Source organism: Cuculus canorus, chromosome 5, assembly GCF_017976375.1.
Source record: "Cuculus canorus isolate bCucCan1 chromosome 5, bCucCan1.pri, whole genome shotgun sequence".
Lineage (NCBI taxonomy): Eukaryota > Metazoa > Chordata > Aves > Cuculiformes > Cuculidae > Cuculus > Cuculus canorus.
This window is the reverse complement of record NC_071405.1, coordinates 26,030,379-26,050,789: the sequence shown is the minus strand read 5'-3', so window position 1 is coordinate 26,050,789 and position 20,411 is coordinate 26,030,379. Positions and strand designations below refer to the sequence as shown.

Sequence of the window (20,411 nt, the reverse complement as noted above, 5' to 3'; positions counted from 1 at the left end):
TCTCCTCTCTCTGGTAACCTGCGTTAGTACAGGAGGAAACGTAATGAAGTTTCATCAGGGGAAGTTTATATTGGACATTAGGAAAAGATTCTTCACTGAGAGGGTGGTTGCTCACTGGAAAAGGGTCCCAGGGAACTGGTCACGGTACCAAGCCTGTCAGAGTTCAAAGTGGCATCTGGATGACACTTTCAGTCACATGGTTTAGTTTTAGGTAGCCCTGCAAGGAGCAGGGAGTTGGACTCGTATAAGACCCTCCCAAGATATTCTATGTTTCTATTATCTGCACTTCATACACATTTCGTCATGTATCCTTTCTCCCACCCTCATCTCTCCTCCTCTGCTCCCATTACACTTCTATTTTCCCCTCATTTTTTTTCATCTGGTTCTATTTGCCCTCTTATCGCTCCAATTCCTTTACCTGCCTTTGATTGATCTCAGTTAGTTAGACCATGAGAGATTTTGGTCAAAGGCTGTCTAGCATTCTGGGTCTGAAAAGTGAATAGCTGATCCCTGTTGATCTCTAGTTACAAAAGTAGAAAAAGCAAGAAAATGCAGCACTGACATCTGCCAACTGTACCTGGGCATGTAGAGAACAACAAGATTAACCAAGTATGAGTTGACAGTCTTAAAAAATTATCTCATCCATATTATTTTCATTTTAGGCCTCTTTAAAGCCTGTATTTTGATTACGACATGTTTCTTTCCTTTGAAGAAATGCAAATGAGATGTTTTGCTCATGAGAAGATTGACATTGGTAGAAAGCACTATAGGGATATTGACGTACTCTACTTTCTCAAAAGGTTACTGTGATCTTTTGTTGATTAAGAGACACAATGTTACGAAGATTAATGCTTCATTTGCGATTAACAGCATTGTTCAGTGAAAAATCAAACATTTTTAGATATAGTGCTGAATAAGATAAGGAGAGGATACTTGTTATATCAAAGCAGGAATTCTATGACTTTAATGATGCTGTATTGTATCACAGTATAAAGGTAAATGCTGGCTTATGCAACACCAGTGCAGCAGTCTTCACAGCTCAGAAATGCATACACATGAAAGGCTCAGCTGGTTTCGGCTCGGATAGAGTTAATTTTCTTCATAGTAGCTAGTACAGAGCTATGTTTTGGTGTTATGCTAGAAACAGTGCTAATAGTGCAAGGTTGCTTCACTCATTGCTGAGCAGTGCTTACACAGCGTCAAGGCCTTTTCCACCTGTCACCCCACCCCACTAGCGGGTAGGTGCATAAGAAGTTGGGAGGTGACACAGCTGGGAAAGCCGACCCTAACTGACCAAAGGGATATTACATACCATATGATATCATGCTCAGAATATAAAGCTGGGGAAGAAGAACGAAGCAGGAGACATTCAGAGTTGTGGTGTTTGCCTTCCCAAGTAACTGTTACTCGTGATGAAACCCTGCTTTTCTGGAGATGGCTGAACACCTGCCTGCTGATGGGAAGTACTGAATAAATCCCTTGCTTTGCTTTACCTAATAACTGTGTTTATCTCAGACCATGAGTTTCCTCACTTTTCCTCTTTCAATTTTCTTCCCCATCACACCAGGGAGGAGTGATGCTTAGGTGCTGCCTGGGGTTAAACCATGATAAAGGCACATTTAAGAAAATTTCTTCCAGATGATACCCCTTACAGCTGCTGGCCGTCTTGTTCTGTCAAGTGAAAAGGTATGAAGGAAAAGAAGCTACCAGCTAGACTTCATGTAATTTTAACAAAAAAAGAACTGCTACTTTGTATCATGGTTTCAGACAAATTCAACCTGCCTCATTTTACATAAAGATACTGAAAGTGAAAAGAAATTAATCTGAACCAGACAAATGTTAACTGGACCCAAACCACTCCAAGCACACCTGAAAATGACACAGATGTGCTGACTTCAGCTCAAGGCAACAGCCACCTCTTTTTAGACACCCTTATTCATACCCCACACATGAGGTTCTTCTACCTTCTTCAGAGACATGGACCCAGTACAGACAGACAGTTCCTGTTCTCAGGAATGACGCATTTGTTGAGAACACGTCAGACAATCTCAGCTTTCACCTAGCCAACTATAAACATCCACTGGTTAATCTGAACTTGGTGCTCAGAGAATTTGATTTAAAAGATGGAGTGAAGTAAGGAAGTACAGAAAAGCTACAAACTATTATCATTTGATCAAAGATTGAAAACAGGAAAAAAATCTTTATTCCATCTTGAAGTAAATGTATTAAGACAACTGTAATTTCAGTGATGTGCTGAAAAATATAAACAAATACTAAAAACCTGAAATGAAGTATTTGTAATGAATCAATGCACAAAACCTGGATCTGTATGCATCCTTTAGAAATTCAGATCTGAAAGCAGATGCATACACAATGACACGAGATTTCTTTTGTCTCAGTCACAAAAAGTGCCACACTGGTAGAAGTAGAGAGGGACACTGCTAGACAGTTAAGAATGGATGCAAATAGGCTGCCCTTTCCCACTCACAGAGCTGACTTCGCTGCTCCGCGGAACTGCCTGACAACTGAACGATGAACCATTGAACTCAGACTGCTTTAGTGAAAGAAAGTTTGCACAAAGACGGTTATCCACAAAGCAATTACTTTTTACTGTCAGCTTTACTGACTTGAGAGCTCCTTCACATTGCTGCTGAGACAAGAACATTGAAATTGAAAGACTAACAGGATTTACCAGCACTGTAGCAGCTTTCACAGATGTTCTCTCGTTATTCCATATAGTTATTTAACTTAATCTCATTTTTTTTAATTGATTGTTCTTTATTTGTTTGGCTTTTCTCCTAATTTGAAGAAAATTGAAGGGGGTTGGCCAAAATGAGATGCACCTAGCATGCTATTAGTCTGCTGTGTAACCTGACTAATTGTTTAGAAGAAAAAGGTGCAGCTATCTGACACGCAGTAGCTGGACAATAAACTGCCAGTGACTATGGAACATGTTTTGGGAGGATCAACAGCTTTCAGGCATATATAGATACTTATATGGGAGTATAGGTACACTAGTTTTCTCCACAGATATGGAGGAAAAGATAAAATTCCTTGATAATTATATTCAGTTATGATTCCACTACCTGCAATTTGAAAATGTTTCATTTTATTACTCTGACCTTAGAGACTAATAATTCTAGTTAAATATAAGGATCCCATAGGAACTATGACAAGAAATGAAAAGGTCTTGAACAAAACCCAAGAATAAAGGGATGGCAGAAGGGCAAAGATAGCAATGAGGAAGAATTACAACCAGAAAACTGCAGGCATCAGCATTTCATCCACTGCCAAGTATTTTGTCAGCTTTAAAAAACAGTGGTTTTCAGAAGGTATTCTGGGAAAAAAAAACAATAAAGCAGCATTGCTGTATGTTGGAAACTAAATGCAAGATTGAGGGGATATATGGGAAAAGGCAGATCTGAAATCTAAAAGGTGGATAACAGACGAGGTCATTGTAGGCCAGCTGGAATTAAGAGATGAGATTTTGAAAGGGAACACAAAATGGTGGATGAGATGTCTGGCACAAGGCTTTATTTGTGATATAAATGGTCCTCATTTGGAAGCAGGAAGATAACACAGACCAAGGAAAGGCCAGAGCCTAAGAGAAAAACAATAGCTTGTTTCTTTGGTTAATCATTCCAGGTTTCTGAATCATAGCACTCCTGGTTTGCTCTGCATCCAGACAAAAAGCAGAGTACTCATCAGTCACTTGTTATTTTCTCAGCTTGTATTTTTCCCTCCACGGCTCTGTACAAGGCTGTTTGCCTTTACTGCCGTTCCTGAGCAGTTTGTGGGCACTCCACTCACATATACATCTGCTTGTGATTCCTGTGTATTTTTTCCGACTCTACTATATGTCTCAGGCATCTGACAATTTTAAGATGTGCATTCTTGTCCGTTGGACATAGGTATGCAAGATATATGTGTATTGCCACTAATGTTTTATGGCTGCCCTCAGCATCAAACGCTCCGTACACACATGCAGAGATGTGCAACTGAGGAGACCCTTGAACAACACATAGGAGCAACTATATTACAAACACCCTTTCTCCCGGGCTCCCCTTTTGCTCTTCAAATTAATGCCCTTCTTTTGCTCTGGCAGACAAAGGTAGCCACTCCAATGGCAGATGCAGAGCAAAAGAGCAGTGCCACCCTCCCTCTACTCCTCCTTCTTCACATGGTCCTCAGAGCTCAGGGGCCACTGCTATGCGCAGGACACACAAACAGGGAGCCGTCTGCTCCTGCATACTGGTGATATGGCCAGGGCTAACCCTGTCCTTCAGTGGGAATAAAGTCAGGTGGCATCCTGTCGCTACAGAACAGAAAGGAATGCATGTGCGGGTTTTCGCTGGTAGGTGTCAGGTTTACATGATGTGAATGCACATATGCCTTCATCACCATTTTGCCTCGTGATTTTTAACAGTAATTGTTCCCATCAACCTGTCTCTTTGTGAATTTGTCACATTTTCCTAAGTACAGATTTGGAGGCCATATAGTGGCTTTGGTGATATAGATAAAAAAAAAAAAAAAAAAAAAAAAAAAAACAAAGAAATCCAATTCTGGAGGATTCGGGCATGTTGCTGATGTTTCCCACAAGATAAATCCAGTGCTGGGTTTGGGCAGCACAACCCACAGCTGAATTTGGACCTCCAAAAATAAATGTAGCCCAGAGTGTATATGAAATAAATCTACAGGAAAAATGGTAGCACATCTGAAAGATGAATGGGAATTGTAGTGCTTGAAGCACTGATTCCAGTTCCAGCAATCCTCAAAATCACAAAAAGTGAGTCTGCTTTATGATTATTTACAAAAACAAGAGGAAAAATGTAATAGGGACAGAAAAAAGCCCAAACATGCAGACTGTTACATGTTGGAAGCTACAGTCTGGTGCCTCCAGGGAAATGTGAAGCTCTGCGGCTGCTGAACCAATGGGAACTACACCAAGAGGTACCACATCCCTATGCAGGATCCTACACAGGACAATGCTTTTAAGTTGCTGAATAAATACATCCCTTAGCAGTTCTAATAGATAAGCACAGAACTTATTTGGTACTCATTGAGGAGTTCAGCAGGAAGGGAACAGTACCATGACACAGAGCCATGTCAAAGGAGGGTCAAATGGTAGCAGATACCCAACCACTGCCATGTGCAGTTACCGCTCAGGAATTAGGTGCAAGGCTGCATCAGCACTTAAAGGAAAAGTGACAGCAGCAGGGACGAAGCCTCCCAAAATCAGAGGAATCAAAGAGGCACAAAATGTTTCACTGTAGCTCTAAGGTCACATCCCTGACAATGATGTCCATGCTGAGTTTATAAGTACACAAAACCATGCTGTTTCCCACAACCTGAGAAACGGATCTATAGGAGAAATCCTAAGGGACCAGTAAGTCCCAGTTAGGAACACTGACCACAGGTCAGTCTGATTACAAACAGCCGCTATGGTGTACATCAGATGTAGTGTATAGGAATACACCTCCAAGAGCCTGCTGCTAAGCGACAATTACCAATCTGCTACTTTCAAGGGATGTTTGCTCTCATCTCCAAGCCAAGAAATAAAACTCCTGCCATGAGATGAGGGATGAGGGGACAGAGTGCATCCTCAGCAAGTTTGCTGATGACATAAAACTGGGAGGAGCGGCTGATACACTGGAAGGCTGTGCTGCCATTCAGTGAGAAGCTGGAAAGCTGCGTGAAGAGGAAGCTAACAAAGCTCAACAAAGGCAAGCATACAGTCTTCACCTCAGGAGAAATAAACTCATACACCAGTACTGGTCATGGGTTGACCTGCTGGAGGGCAGCTCTGCGGAAAAGGACTTGAGAGTCCTGTAGGCAACAAGTTGACAATGAGCCACCAATGTGCCCCTGTAGCCAGGAAGACCAACGGTATCCTGGGGTGCATCAAGAAGAGTGTGGCTAGCAGGTCAAGGGAGTTTTTCTTCCCACTCTGCTCTGCTCTAGTGAGGCCCCATCCGGAGTACTGTGTCCAGTTCTGGGCTCCCCAGCTCAAGAAAGACAAGGAACTACTGGACAGAGCCCAGTGCAGGGCCACAGAGATAATCAGGGGACGGAAGCATCTCTGTTACGATGAAAGGCTGAGTGAGCTTGGTCTGTTTAGCCTGGAAAATAAATGACAGAGAGGGGACTTTATCAATGCTTATAAATACCTAAGGGGCAGGCATGAAGAGGACAGGGATAGACTCTTTCCAGTGGTGCACAGTGACAGGACAAGGGGCAACAAACCAGAACACAGGAAGTTCCACCTGAACATGAGGAAAAACTTTACTGTGAGGGTGACAGAGCAGTGGAACAGGCTGCCCGGAGAGGTTGTGGAGTTTTTCTCTGAAGATATTAAGAGCCTGCCTGGATGCATTCCTGTGCAACCTGCTGTAAGTGAACCTGCTTAGATGGGAGGGTTGATCTGGATGATCTCCAGATGTCACTTCCAACCCCAACCATTCTATGATTTTGTGAGATGCTTGTTCTGTGTAGTTTCCTCTGTAGCTTTGAGGAATAGTAAAGCAGAGACAGAAAGAAAACTAGAGTGCAACATCCATGTCCCCAAATATTGTGTCTGTGTGGGTAATTAGGGGCTTTTCCTCCTTCTGTTTATCTGGGATTGTCCCACTTTAGCCCCAAAAACAGATTACGAATTTTAATCCTGTCAATTTTCCCAATTTACTGCCTTGTTTACTTTGTTTTAAATCCTTTTACTTTGTTTAAATGTACAGTTAGTCATTGTTTGACTTTAATAGAGATTTAATGACTAAACTGAACCACTCTCACGTCTACATTTCTGGGGATGCAATGCTGGAAGATACAAACTCAAGCACTTTTTTCTTGGCTATCAAAGAGAAAATATTTATATTTTCAATTTCTTTTCCTCTCAATGTTTTCAAAAAAAACCCCAAACCAAACCAAACAAGCAATCTCTAATTGTTATTTCTTTAAATATTTTCTCAACTATGAATGCATTCAGCCTTTTTTTACAGTAAATATCACTTGCCTACATGTGAGATAATTACTCATTGCTGCAAAGTGGACAATAAAATCAGGAAATAAAACGGCAGTGGCAGACAAGAATCAGTATGTTCCTCCATTTGGAGAGCCACATCCCAACCTGGTACAATTTTACTCAGAGGAGAAACCTGTTTTCACCAGGTAAGGATGTGGTCTTTACCTTAACCCTTATTAAATTAACAGAAACAGAGGAAAACCCTCAGGTCAAGCACTAGGTTTCAAAACACATAGAAAGTGCCGACAGAGCTATTTTACTTCTGCCTTGGTATTTGTCACATGACTGATTTTAAAAATAAATCACTAACCATGCAACCGCATGAATAGGATGTTTGTTTATTCTCATGTCAGTGATTGAGAAGCCGTAAATAGGTGTGACAGCTGCAGCATCTCCTCTGTTGTCACTGCTGCGATCCTCCGGTGAGACAGGCAGAGAACAGGACGGCTACTAGGACTGACAGGAGCATTGATGATCCTCAGGCAAAGAGCTATACATAAGATATACCGCTCTTAAACTGATGCTGGAGTTTCTGTGAAAATCTGCACTTGAAGAGATAGTCACAGTTTTCCAAACTTCAGCAAGATCACTTGCTAGATTCATTTTGAAGGAAATAACACCATAGATTAAAAAAAAAATAAAAAAATCTCAGAGCTTGATAGTCATGAATCCAGTACCAAAAGGCAAGCCTTTAAACTTGAAGTTGTAACTTTATCAATATCCAGAAGAAGAAGAACTTAAAGGGGTGCTCCGAACGTTGCCTGCTGGGTCACCAGAATGCATGCATGCAGCATAAGAATGGTTTGCTGCTTTTTCTCTGCCACCCATAACAACCAGATTAAGCTAAACCACTGAGGAAGCACCAAACCGGGAATCACTTCTCATTAAGACCCTTATTTCATCTGTGGCATCACAGTGAAGTCATGCCCACCTCTCTATATCCTTTATTTGCAGGTAAAACTGTACATCTTCATAAGAAGGTTTGAAATCTATGAGAGTGAAGATCACATTAGAAGTTGAATCTAGTAAGCTGTAAGTCACTGCTGTATATAGCAGTTGGACAGTAACCCTGTGGTACAGCAGTAGCCTGGAGCAACACATAGGCCATAGACACAGCTGAACTGCCCTGGGTTGCCACCCACAGTATGTACGCCCACGCTGGCCCAGCCCAGATGGCAGCAGCTTGCGCTTGGTGCCTGTCCTTGCTGGTCATGCTACAGTCCTGCAGGACAGAGTGATCACAGTGCATCACAGATGATCACAGTGTTTGGGTGCAAGGTCTCAGTCATTTCTCACAAAAATTGACAGTATATGCCCGACTCTTGCTTATATTGTAGGGTTCCAGAGTTAAGTATGGAGATGCACCCATAGCCTAATTGTTACATACTTCTGTAAAAAAAAAATATCATGGATGGGGTGGAGTCAAGCTGAATTACACGCATGACCTATGTGCTACACAAGGTATGGAATAATTTAATTTTTAATTAAAAAAGCTAACACTAAAAAATTAGTGAATCTGTTTGTACCAATGAAATCATACCCTTGTTTAGGCAAGGCTAAATTTTTAGCATAAAACAATGTGATTAGCTTTCTATGGCAAAGATCAGATGACAAGACAGGATCAGCTTTCACTTCAGAAGAGACCTTCCTAATTCCATTTATTCTCCTCTAGAACTGAATTTAAGATTTTTAATAACTGTTAATAACTGTTTAATAACTGTTTAATAACATTGGCTTTGCCATGTCCAATAACAAATCGGCTCCCGGGACCTGGCCAGCATTTTCTACATCAGTTCAGATAATTTCATGCTGTGTGCTCAATGAAGACAGAATTTGGCCAAAACTACCTTTGCTAGCTGTCCCCCATTTCCTTTCACTTATTCAGCATTCCCTGTGGCAAAGGCTGTAACTCAAAGGCCTTAAGGAATAACACAGGGTTGCTTATTTAGGATTGTTTATTCGGTCATGCAAATGCTCATCTTTAAAGCACCTTTAAGGGTATTATGTACACTAATGGGATAAGCAAGAGACGCACCACGAAAACCACTCATGCTGAAAATTACAGCTGGCTGGGTAAAGACAGTTACCTGTGAAAGTATAAAGAGAAGTCAGAAGGCGCACACCTTTTCTCACACTTCATAAAGATTACAGGAGAAATGAGATGCAAACTACCTTGGAGAACAAGGGAGAGAAAGCACAGCAAATCAATTTCTTCTGCTTGTAGTTCATGTCCATGAGAAATGCCAGCGAATGCACCAGGAGAATAAAACATCTGCCAACCTGACAACAAACCAGTGAAGGATTTCACCACCTTGCCCATCTGCACAGTTTCATAGTCAGATGGTTCAGAGACCAACACATTATGAACAGTTTCACAGTCTGGATCCTATTACAGAACAACATTTGCCATCCGTTAACGTTAATGACTACAAATTCAATAAAGTCTTCCTCCAGATCGATGGGGAAAGTAATCCTAGGATGAGAGAGAGGAGTGTTTGTGAACATATTTTCAACATTTTTTGCAAAGTGATTGCTGGGCTCAACATCTAGAGAAGAGAACACAACTTTTCATATTGAGGTTGTAAACTGCTCTGCTCCAGCTGGAGCATGACAAAACCACAAAACAGTGCAGAATGGGTGACATCTCAACTCCTGGAGGTTAGATTCTACATCTATTACCACTCGCTCTTTCTACTACAACTACACTTTCAGTGACTGTAGCATTTTGGTCTGCTGCTCCATTCCACTTTCATCTCCTGTCCCTGCAGAGACAAAAATGTTTACTCTTTGGCTCCCATCTTCCAGATCTAAGCTTAAAATCTTTGTGGTATCTGGACTTGAGCTTGTGCAGCTACAGCATCTGAAAAAAATTACAAAAGGTAAGGATGCAGAATATGTGAGACATAGAAAGAAGACACCCCAAAAAAAGGACAGCAGATCTGAGTTGCACATGTGTATAAAATGTTTTCCTTCAAACAGAAAATGTGGGAGAAAATCCCTGAGAATAGTGTAGAAAAAGTTAAAAGGAGGGGAAGACAGAGTAAAGAAAGGAGCAACTGCATTTATTACAAATGGAGCTCACTCTTAAAAGTGCAGCTACTACGATATCTCAAAATGCTTTGCCACGTATTGCAGATTATCAAGGCACTTAATTATATACTTGATTTAAATAGAGGTGCAGTCCAGAGTGTTAGTCACATACTTTAAGCGTACACTTAATTGAGGGCTGAGAGAATTTAAGTCCTTGGGTTCTGCTGCACTTTCAGAAATCCTTTAAAGCTTTCAATTTTAACACTTTTGCTTCCTCAGCATTTCAGTTGTTACCTTTCCTCTCTGAATATACACCTCAACACCTCCCTGCACCAGTCAAAGATACATAGCTGTTCTTTGTCCTTCCATGGAGCAACTTCATCAGGCTGGTAGCTTTTAGCTTTATCAGATAAATCTCAAGGCTGGCACATCTTCCACCATTTCACAAATGCTCATCCAGTTGATTTGGAAGAAAAAAAAAGAAAAAAGTCACAGCAGGAGCCAGTGGAAGTTCAGTTTTGTTTTAGCCATAGATAGCTCATTCCTAGACTGCTCCCCCTTTCCTAACATTTGAAAGGCTTAGAAGCAAAATAACAACAGAACCAGCTGAGGTTAAGAGAGATTTTTTAATTTTTTTTTTTTTAAAATATTTCAGAATTGGAGATAACCGCTTTGCAAAAGAAAAATAAATGACTAACAGCTACTGCAAAGAGGCACTGAGCTTTTCTGAAGAGACTGTAATAATGTTTTCTAATCAGCTGTTGTTTGGCAGGTTTTGGTTCTGGCAGCTACAAGGAGCGTGGAATTCAGCTTTCAGAATAGAAAGACTAAAGATTCAGCCTAAGAGCAGAATTCTGAACAGCCGGTGTGCGAACCAGTGAGAGAAAGGGTGGGCAGCAACTACCCCTAACAGCAACAGTTCTGGCTGCCATGTACACACACACCACATGGTTGTATTTGCAGGGAGAGACCTTCCACCCTATGTTGCCTCAGCTCCCCATAATCCTCCCAAAACTGCAAAGCAGTTCTCCATACTCCTAGTCTTGGTGTCCCAGCTGGCCACGTTTTCTTTCTCCTACTCAGTGCTCAATGTGAGGATAGGTATTGTCTATTGTAGCACCAGAAGGAATGGGAAAACACCGCCTGAGGGAAAAAGGACAACTCCCCATGGTCAGTTCTCTGTGGCAGCCAAATCTCTGTAGGGTAGCCCAAGCGCCAGGTTTTTTTTTTTTTGTTCTCTATTTTTTTTTCTTTTTGAGGGGGTGGGTGGTGTTGGTTTTTAAATTGAGAGACTTATAGGCACAGTGTTCCATCACCCCAGCATCCTTCTCAACTCCAAGCAACTGGGAACACAGGATAAAGGTAGTAAACACTGCCATATAGAATTGTCCCAACAGAAAGCCATGTAGAGATGATCCGTGGAGTGGTGGCTGCGGAGGGTTGTCCTAGATCCGACCTTAGACATTCAGCACCTTCAAAGTAGAAGGCAAGGAGTCCACACACTTCATTCTGACACTTTCTGTACCCAAGTGTTGTTAACAACTTGCATATGCAATGTCAGTATCATGTTTGCCAAAGGCTTCCACTACATTTATCCTGCTGCTGCTCCAAGGAAATGAGCAATTCCTGACATATCCACTGGCACAAGAAGTAGATCAAGCCACCAATGGGTGACATCAGTTCACAAACAATTTTCAATGACCCTCCCTTCACACTTGAGTATGTATCCACTTAAAACAACAACAGAAAGCTTACTTCAAAACCACACCTTTAAAAATCATCTCTCCTGTGAACAGTGCAAGGGGTTAACACTAATCCTGTTTAGGATATGACACTCATCAAACCAAGAAACCTGCCAAAACAAGAAAGAGAGGACTCCAAAAGACCTCACTGGTTTAGGCAGACAACGCAATTCATGACAGAAAATACCTTCAAGGAAATCAAGTCCCAGCAGAGAGACATAGCAAGCTAACAGAGCTGCTCAACGCTGAATTTCCTTGGGTTGCTGTTTTAATTTTCTGCTTGCCACATCACTGCACTTCATTTGCATGGTCTCATGCATCTTATGGAAGAATTGAGAAATTCAACCTAGATTAGCCAAAAACAAGCTTAAAAAAAAAAAATAAATCTGTAACCGATCCAGATTTTCTAGCATATGGATTCTGAGGACCAATACCATTGGGCCACCCAGTGGCTACTCAGAAATTCAGTCCTCATCAAGTCTGTGGAAAGCATTGTTGCTCAGTATATGACAGGGTTGGGCTATTACTGCCAAAGAAATATAAGACCCCTGAGTAATGAAGATGTTTGGCGTGAATATAGTGCTGCTTTAGTCTTCATTCCTCTTATCTGCCATCTGTAGCTATTTTGGTAGGCTCCAGCTGTTGCTGCCATCAACTGTGTTGCGAATGGCTCCTGCTTTATCTTTCTAATGGATGTGAATGTGTCCATTTGCAGTCATCTTACAAACCTCCATTCCACATACAACAAAGACTGAAATATGTGAGATCTGTTCCCTTTGTGAACTCTTTAGCTTATATCTGCTGAAAATCACAAAAATCACCTAATTGATTAAAAAAAAACAAAACCAAAACTCACAGTTCATTGGCCCATGAAACAAATAATTTATTTCCAGTATCTTCTAATCCTCCCTGTGCAATGGTGCACAAATCTAGATTGCACAAATACATGCATCATGTAAGCCACATTCTATTCTTCCTTCCCTGCCACCTCTCAAGAAGGACGTGGTAGAAGACCACATCGGAGCTGCTGAGAAACTGGTCATGATATTGTGAAGAGTGTAGATGTAACTCGTGCCAGAAAACTCTTTCCCATATAAACATACTAAAGCAATCTTTTGCAGAAATTACAATTGATTGGGTAGCCCCATCTGTGCCAGGCTTTGAGATACTTCATTTCAAGCAAGTAGACAGTCCTGCTGGTGTTACTGGAACAATATACACACGCTCCAAGTGCAGTAAATACTTAAGTGTTTTGCTGGACTGGAGTCACTACTTTTAGCATCTTTAACAGAAATTACAAACACAATCCTGGAACAACACCCACCTCTAAAGTGCAGTATCAAGACTTTACAAAACCAGTATGCCCAAATCTCTACAGAATTTTCAAAAGCGTTGTTGGCACAGAAATTTCTGTTATACAAGACTCAGAAATGCAGTCTGTGTTGTTACTGTAGTGATAAGAAATTTCCCAAGATTCCTCATGCTCTCCTCTACCAATAAAAAAATCTAATGTACCGGTGCCAAGCAGCTAGCAGAAAGACTTCTCCAGAAAATTACTCTCACCTCAACTGCAAGCAACTGCAAGATTGAGGACCCCTGTGGTTTCTGCACACAGAACAGGCTTTCTGCAGTATCTAGATTACACAGCTGGACCCTGTGGGTGAGCTATACCACAGCAAGGCATCAGAACTCAAGCTTGTACTTCGAGTATCTGAGCACCTAAACCCAGATCAGCTTTCAGTTTCTTGATGCTTTCATAGAATCATAGAATGAGCTGAGTTGCAGGGGACCCACAAGGATCATCTAGTCCAATTCCTGTCCCTGCATAGAACAGCCCCAAAATTCACACCACATGTCCTAGGGCGTTGTCTGAATGCTTTTTGAATATACTCAGGCTTGGTATCGTAACTACTTTTATTCTGAAGGAATGAAAGGATGTTAGAGAAAATTACTTTAGCCTTTGGAAGAAAGTAGAGCTGGCAGAGTAATGGTCAGTGCCCTATTATGCAGTACATAAGTGAGCACTGAACTGGTCATGTAAGAGAATGCCTACAGTCCCCTAGCCAACATTATTAATTTTTGACGCTATGGATCAAAGAGGTTTTGTCTTATGTGTTACAAAGTAGCTTTTGACAAGGAGAGGTTAATGCATCTTTAAACCCTGGTTATTCATGTGGTTGGCTTAGAGCTTATTTTTTGGCAGTCACGCTTTTTAAAGAAAAAAGTAAAATAAATCAGTCCTAAGCCTACAGTAGCAACATCAAAGCTTCCAAATGACCACCTCATTCTACATTGTCACACACAGATTCTTCAAGTACAAACACAACTGAAAGGTGAGTCTCTCTCTGGAGGCAGGCAATGAATTCAGCTTTCTCCACACATGTATGTGCGCACAGGCACACAGGCTCACACTGAGCAAGTAGCCTGGATTCTGGTTTGAGCTGGTGGAGATAACTTACCAAACCCATAAATCTAAGCCCTCTTATTTTTAATAAGTTTGGGTTACCTTGCTGTAGAAAGAACACACAGCTAACACAGGCTTTGAATATCTCTTGACGTTAAGATGGAGCCTACGTAAAGAAAAAGTAGGAAAACAGATGCAGGTTCATTCTGTGCTCTGGTTCCTCTGTGCTGATACAGCAGAGTACAGCAGATCCTAATTGTGCATCTGTTGGCATCCTTAAATCTCATCAGAAAGAAACTAAAGTATACTGAACTTATGTCAGTGATTTTCAGGTGAACGGGTGTCCCGAAATGCCAAGCACATCCTCCGCACATGTGTCAGTTTTGCAGTATGGATATGGGCAGTTCGTAACTTCTGGAAAATATAAGTACTAAGTCCAACGTGTCCTAAACAAACTGGATTCACTGTGTGCATTCCAGTGCTTTCCAGGAGTTACACAGCTTGTAACAATAGATGTTCAATGTGGAGGAATGGCAGCCTTGGATTTTCTTAAACAAGCTACAGGGTTTCTTCAAGGTACACAAAGGACCACTCCCTTGTTTTGGGGAAAGCAGCTTGAACTACTATCAATGCAATGAAAGTCTCAATGCAAATTGAATGATCACTGACCAGACCTGAAATACTATGGGTTTGTATTCTGTATTGCTCTAAATGAAATTTAAATTACGTTTATTATTTATATGGTTTTGCTTTCTGTATTAAACTTGTTCATTTTTTTCTCCAGCTCCTGAAGCATGTAATGAGGTTTTTTATTTAAAAAAATCCTCAACACTACAATAGAAATAAAGATTACAAAAATACAACCTCTAATTATTGAAACTAAGCACAAATAATTCAACTTATTGTATTTCAAATCCTCATAAGTTTTTTACAAAGAGCTTTTGAACATGGAGAATCAATAGATAATTCATATGTAAACTATATAGGACTGAAACTAAAAAACACCTCCACAGAAACATCCATAACCCCAAGGCTCTGAGTAGCTTTTCCCTGTTCTGTTTGTAAAAGAAGAAGAAATCATTTAGCTAACAATTAAAATAAGATTTTTACTGTATGGAGATCATAAAAATTATGCAGTTGCAAGTTGAAGAAATACATTTCACAATTTTAATATGAAACAATAATTACAGAAATTGCTTAGGAAAGTTAAATTGCGATCATAAATCTTGAAAACCACATAGCTGCCATTATGACTGCAGGTGCCGTTCAGCTCATATTGATTTGTATCACACTGAAGACCATGACATCATTTTTATTCTTCTCTGGCTTCCCAATTTTTCCCCACTATGTGCCTTTATTTTTTCAATTTGAAAACACATTTCAACCCTGCTTCCATTAACCCAAGTGCAATTTTCATTGTTACAGTACTTTCCATCAGAAACGCTTTAGGAAGTTCTAAATGGATATTAATTATAGCATGTTAAAGGGGAGGAGGAGGAGGACACCTCATCACTGGGCATCTGACAGCAAACTCCTGACCCTGGCTGAAAAGCACTGAGGGCTTTTAGCCTGGATCCAGCACTTCACATTCGCAAAACCAGGCTTTTATTCTGGAAGCAAAAGTCTCTACCCATAAGAACAGGCCATTTCTGAGGTTACCTAGACTACAAGAGCACTCTGAAATCACTGAAAATCATACATAAATAAGCTAGTCACACAGCTTAGCAGAGTCGGAACATCTTTGACACAATATCTTAAGGTGTTACAGGATTTCTTTAATTAAAATAGGGACTTAAAATTAAAAAAAGTACTAGCTAATAGGCTTTGACTAGGTGCGAGTCATGCTTATTAGCACAACTGACCTTAATCAAAATCAATTAGAGCACCTGCAGAACAGAGTACATCCAAGCCTGCACAACTGACTACTGATGAACACCCAGATGCAAGAAGGCTTATTTTAACAATGGATTTAACTGTTACAGTAAAAAGCAACTCTTCATGACATAGCTAATAAATTTACTACAGCTGAGTTGTTCAGATGTGGTTGCTAGAGCTGAGCATCCAAAACCTTGTACTGTATCTACACAGCTGTACCTGATCACATTTGTTAGCATTACTGCCTGACAATTGCCTGTTCCACAACAGCAATTTTTATCAGCAAAATGTAATCCTTTCTACAGCATCAAATAAATCATTTGGGGGGGCATTTCGTTTATCTTTCTGCTGGCACATTAAATGGTTTCAGGGTCTCCAAGGCATGAACCATCTCAGAGACATCTTAAAAAGGAACTTTATTTAAAAGACATTGTTAACTATACCATTACCTGTTCACCCCATGTGGTTTAGAGGATGCCAGATTTTAAGCCTCCACATAACACACATAACGCTTTTCAGCCTCAGTGATGCTATCTTACATGAACCTTCTGTCTCTGTTCATGTATCAGAGGGGCTGTAGCAAAGCAAACTTGGGTCCACAATGAGCGGTGCAAAGGTGTGATAAGAATAACATAGCAAAGCAACTGAAGGGAATATAAATAGCCTACAGCGTCCTGTAGAGACTAAATTAGCTTGAGAGGTAACCATTGCTTTTATGCCATTAAGCATCTCAGTTTAGGCATTACCCATTTTGATATAAAGTAGTAAGGTACCTGGTATCCACCAGGTAAAATGCAAGTCCTATTGCACACCACAAGCATATTATTAAGTGTGCGGCACAGCATTTTTTAAAGCGTTAGGAGCAGGTAGTGCAGATCAATAATACTCTTCTGTTCTCACATATTCCTTATTGAGGGTCATCTCAGTGGATCACATCACCATAGGTGCCACAGAGTTGTTTCAAAAAAGACAAAAAAGATATAGCAGGGAAAAGAAAGTTGAAGAAAAGCAATACCTCTACTAGAGGAATAACACTCTGGAGGTTAAACACCACTGTGACAACAGGAATGGAAAGGGTCACTCAGTTCAGAAAGAAAGGTGCGAGAGGCCCAGGACAGAGAAGTAACAGAGTTTAGTGTAGCATCTGCGGTGCACAGTGACTTAACAACTGGATTTTAATTCCTTCAGCAGAAGAGAAGCCCAAGTAATTCTCTCTTACAGCTCATAAAAGGTTAATTACAGAAAGGCCTCCTAGAGGACTTCCTCATGTGCCCTGTGAAAAAAAATGCTGTGCAGACCCTGTAAGCCTCATGTCTAGGGGAGAGACAGACAGGAGCTCCAACTGCCTCCTTTCTTCCCCTTCCACCAGTCTCTCACCATCCAAAGGGCTTAGTAGCAGAGACAGCTCTGAGGCATTCAATCCTTTCCTACCAAGGTCTACCGGGCCACAGGAAGGATTGCTGTACCCCAGTCTTTTTGGAGCTTGTCCCCATCCCCATGCTGCTGTATGGGGTCTAGAGGAGGATAGGGAAAACACAATGAAGGCTTCTACTTCTTCTGCCTCAGGGACAGGAGATCTGTACTCATGTCCGAGAGGGCAAATGTCGCTTCACAGGTGGCCTTCCCTGCTGCAACTTTTAACGTAAATACTTTTCTTCCTTAAAAAGATGTTGCCTAAGGAAAGGCAGATTCCTCAAAGTCACCAAGTAGCAATGAAAAAAATTATTCTTTGGCATTTATTGTGACAAAGGAAAATAATACATCAACCACAGAGGACTGGGAAGAAACACATACAATTCGCTGTAAATTGATGCATTATTAACCTCAGTAAATTTAAGACATTTATACAAGGAATCTTTCTGATAGGACTAAAGCAACCAGCTTTGTGACTCTTCCAATGCACGGAATTAGGGTAGAAGATACATGGAATATGGAACACTAAGAGTAAGGGAGAGAGTAGAAAGGGGCTTTAAGGTAGAAAGGGAAAGGGCAGCCCTAGTTCCAGCTTTAGAAGAGACCACTCTGAGTACTGGTAAAACCTTCTGCTGTGATCTCTATTTCTCTGCAACAACGACAGAAAACCTTCCCTGCTTCAACTCAGTGCTCAAGGAACAAAACATGGACACGAATCTCGCTGATCATGCTGAGGACTGACCATAGGAAAATGATTTGACATGTACAAAACATCCCGTGAATACTCCAGTTCCCAGGGAACACTTCAAACAGGTAGAAATGATGCTTTCCTCCTCTACACTGTGGTTTTCCTTAAAAAACTGTTCTTAGAAATACCTCCAAATGGAAGAGATTCTTGGACAGCCCACTGCTACCTTCAGAAAGGCAGAGTCTGACACTCCATCGGAAGAGGACTTTAAGGAAGGGAACAAGAGAAAACAGCTATTGCATTACTGAAACAAAACAATGCAGCAAGGATCAGATTTGGATACTACCAACGACCTCCAGCTGAAGTCAGTGCTCCATCAGCAACAGTGCAGAAAGGCCTCCCTGGTCCCTACTCCACCTCTAAATAGTGAATGAGCGTACTTTTTTTTTTTTTTTTGGCAAAAATTCAAACTGTTATCTAAATAGTGATTGGGAAAAAAACACATTATGTGTGTATAATCGGGTATCCACATGAACAGAAGTAATTATCCTGGGAAATATGAAATGTATGCTCAGTGTGTGTGACTTATTCTGCATCACAGCACTGCGTGTCTGTTTAATAACCTCATTCACCAGGATTCACCTATCTATATGATTTTTGGCTCTGTGTGGCTTATAGCCATTACATACTTTTCAGTAAATTAAGCATCCATATATTGAATACCAATACCTGTGATCACGCCTTGAGCCGAAGCCCACAACTTGATGTGACTGAAAATCTGTTCATACACATGCACGCCAAGACAGAGACAACTCATAAATACACCGACGCACGTACAAACGCAGCACGGGAAGGAGGAAAAGGACCGAAAAAAACCCCATTTCCGATTTGCATTGCCAGCCTGGCTCCGATGGAGGAGGCGAGGTGCTGGCTCCCAGTCCCCAGCCCGCGGGGACAGACCCAGTCTTCGTGCAGCTTGTCCCCATCCCCACGCTGCTGTGTGGGATATAGAGGGGGAAAACACAATGAAGGCTTCTGCCTCTTTTGCCTCACGGACAGGAGATCTGTACCCATGTTGGAGAGGGCAAACGTCGCTTCACAGGTGGCCTTCCCTGATGCAGCTTTTAAGGCAAATACTTTTCTTCCTTAAAAAGATGTTGCCTAAGGAAAGGCAGATTCCTCAAAGTCACCAAGTAACAATGAAAAAAATTATTCTTTGGCATTTATTGTGACAAAGGAAAATAATACGTCAACCACAGAGGATTGGGAAGAAACTCCTACAATTCGCTGTAAATTGATGCATTATTAACCTCAGTAAATGTAAGACATTTGTACAAGGAACTTGTCTGAGCGGACTAAAGCCCACAGCTTTGTGCCTTCTCCGATGCACAGAATTAGGGTATAAGATACATGGAACACGGTACCCGCTGCTCCGCGCTAACAGGTGATGCGCCCGGCAACTTCTCAGCATGCAACGTCTCCAGTTCTAGCCAGGCTTCACGTTTTCCCGGTTTCTCTTATTTATTTTCCCCAAGCCGGGGAGCGGCGCGGCTCCCCCGCGGCGGTGGAGGAGAGGGAGAAGGGGCGCGCGCCCCGCGGCCGCCCCGGCGCGGCTGCCTACCTGCGCGGCCATGAAGGAGATGTCCATGGTGCTGGAGCTGCCGCTGGAGCTGGCGGAGCTGCCGAGGCTGCTGCCGGGCGAGGCGCGGGGGCGCGGGGGCGCGGGCAGCGCCTCCCCCCGCGGCGGAGGCAGCGGTACCAGTTCCAGCTCCGGCTGCTGGCGGCGCGGCACGGCACGGCACGGCACGGCGCGGCTCCGCCAGGGGGCGGCGGCCGATCGGCCCCCGCCCGGGTCCGCCCCCGCGGCGCCGGGGGGCGGGCGGCACCGCCAGGCGCGGCGCTGACCCCCGCTCCCCTCGGGCATCGCCGCGGGGAGACCCAGCCGAGGCAAAGCCTTGCGGTGTCGTGCTTGGGGTCACGATAGGCGAGGCGGGATGCTCGGGTCGCGCCACCGAAGTCGGGAGCTACTGGCGGATGAGGGATGGAGAGCGGAGGGATGAATGATGAACGCACCAAAAGGCAGGCGTAGTTCAGCTTTCGCTGCGTGTGCCGGCCCTTTGCGCGGCACAGGCTGCCCAGGAGTCACCATCCCTGCAGCTGTTCAAAAACCAGCGGGATGTGGCACTTTGGGACACGAATAGCAGCTGAGGGAACTGGGGTTGTTTAGCCTTGAGAAGAGGAGGC

General features: G+C 42.3%; 1 protein-coding gene across 1 annotated transcript in view; it reads right to left on the bottom strand.

Moving 5' to 3' along the window:
• The window catches only part of C5H14orf132 (chromosome 5 C14orf132 homolog), a 45,829-nt gene extending 25,868 nt beyond the window's left edge, over positions 1–19,961 (bottom strand). Inside the window, exon 1 of the mRNA XM_054068937.1 lies at positions 19,789–19,961. Within this exon, the coding sequence (XP_053924912.1) occupies positions 19,789–19,815 (27 nt within the window). The 5' untranslated portion in view covers positions 19,816–19,961. The remainder of the gene's footprint in view (positions 1–19,788) is intronic.
• Between the last annotated feature and the right edge of the window lie 450 nt (positions 19,962–20,411).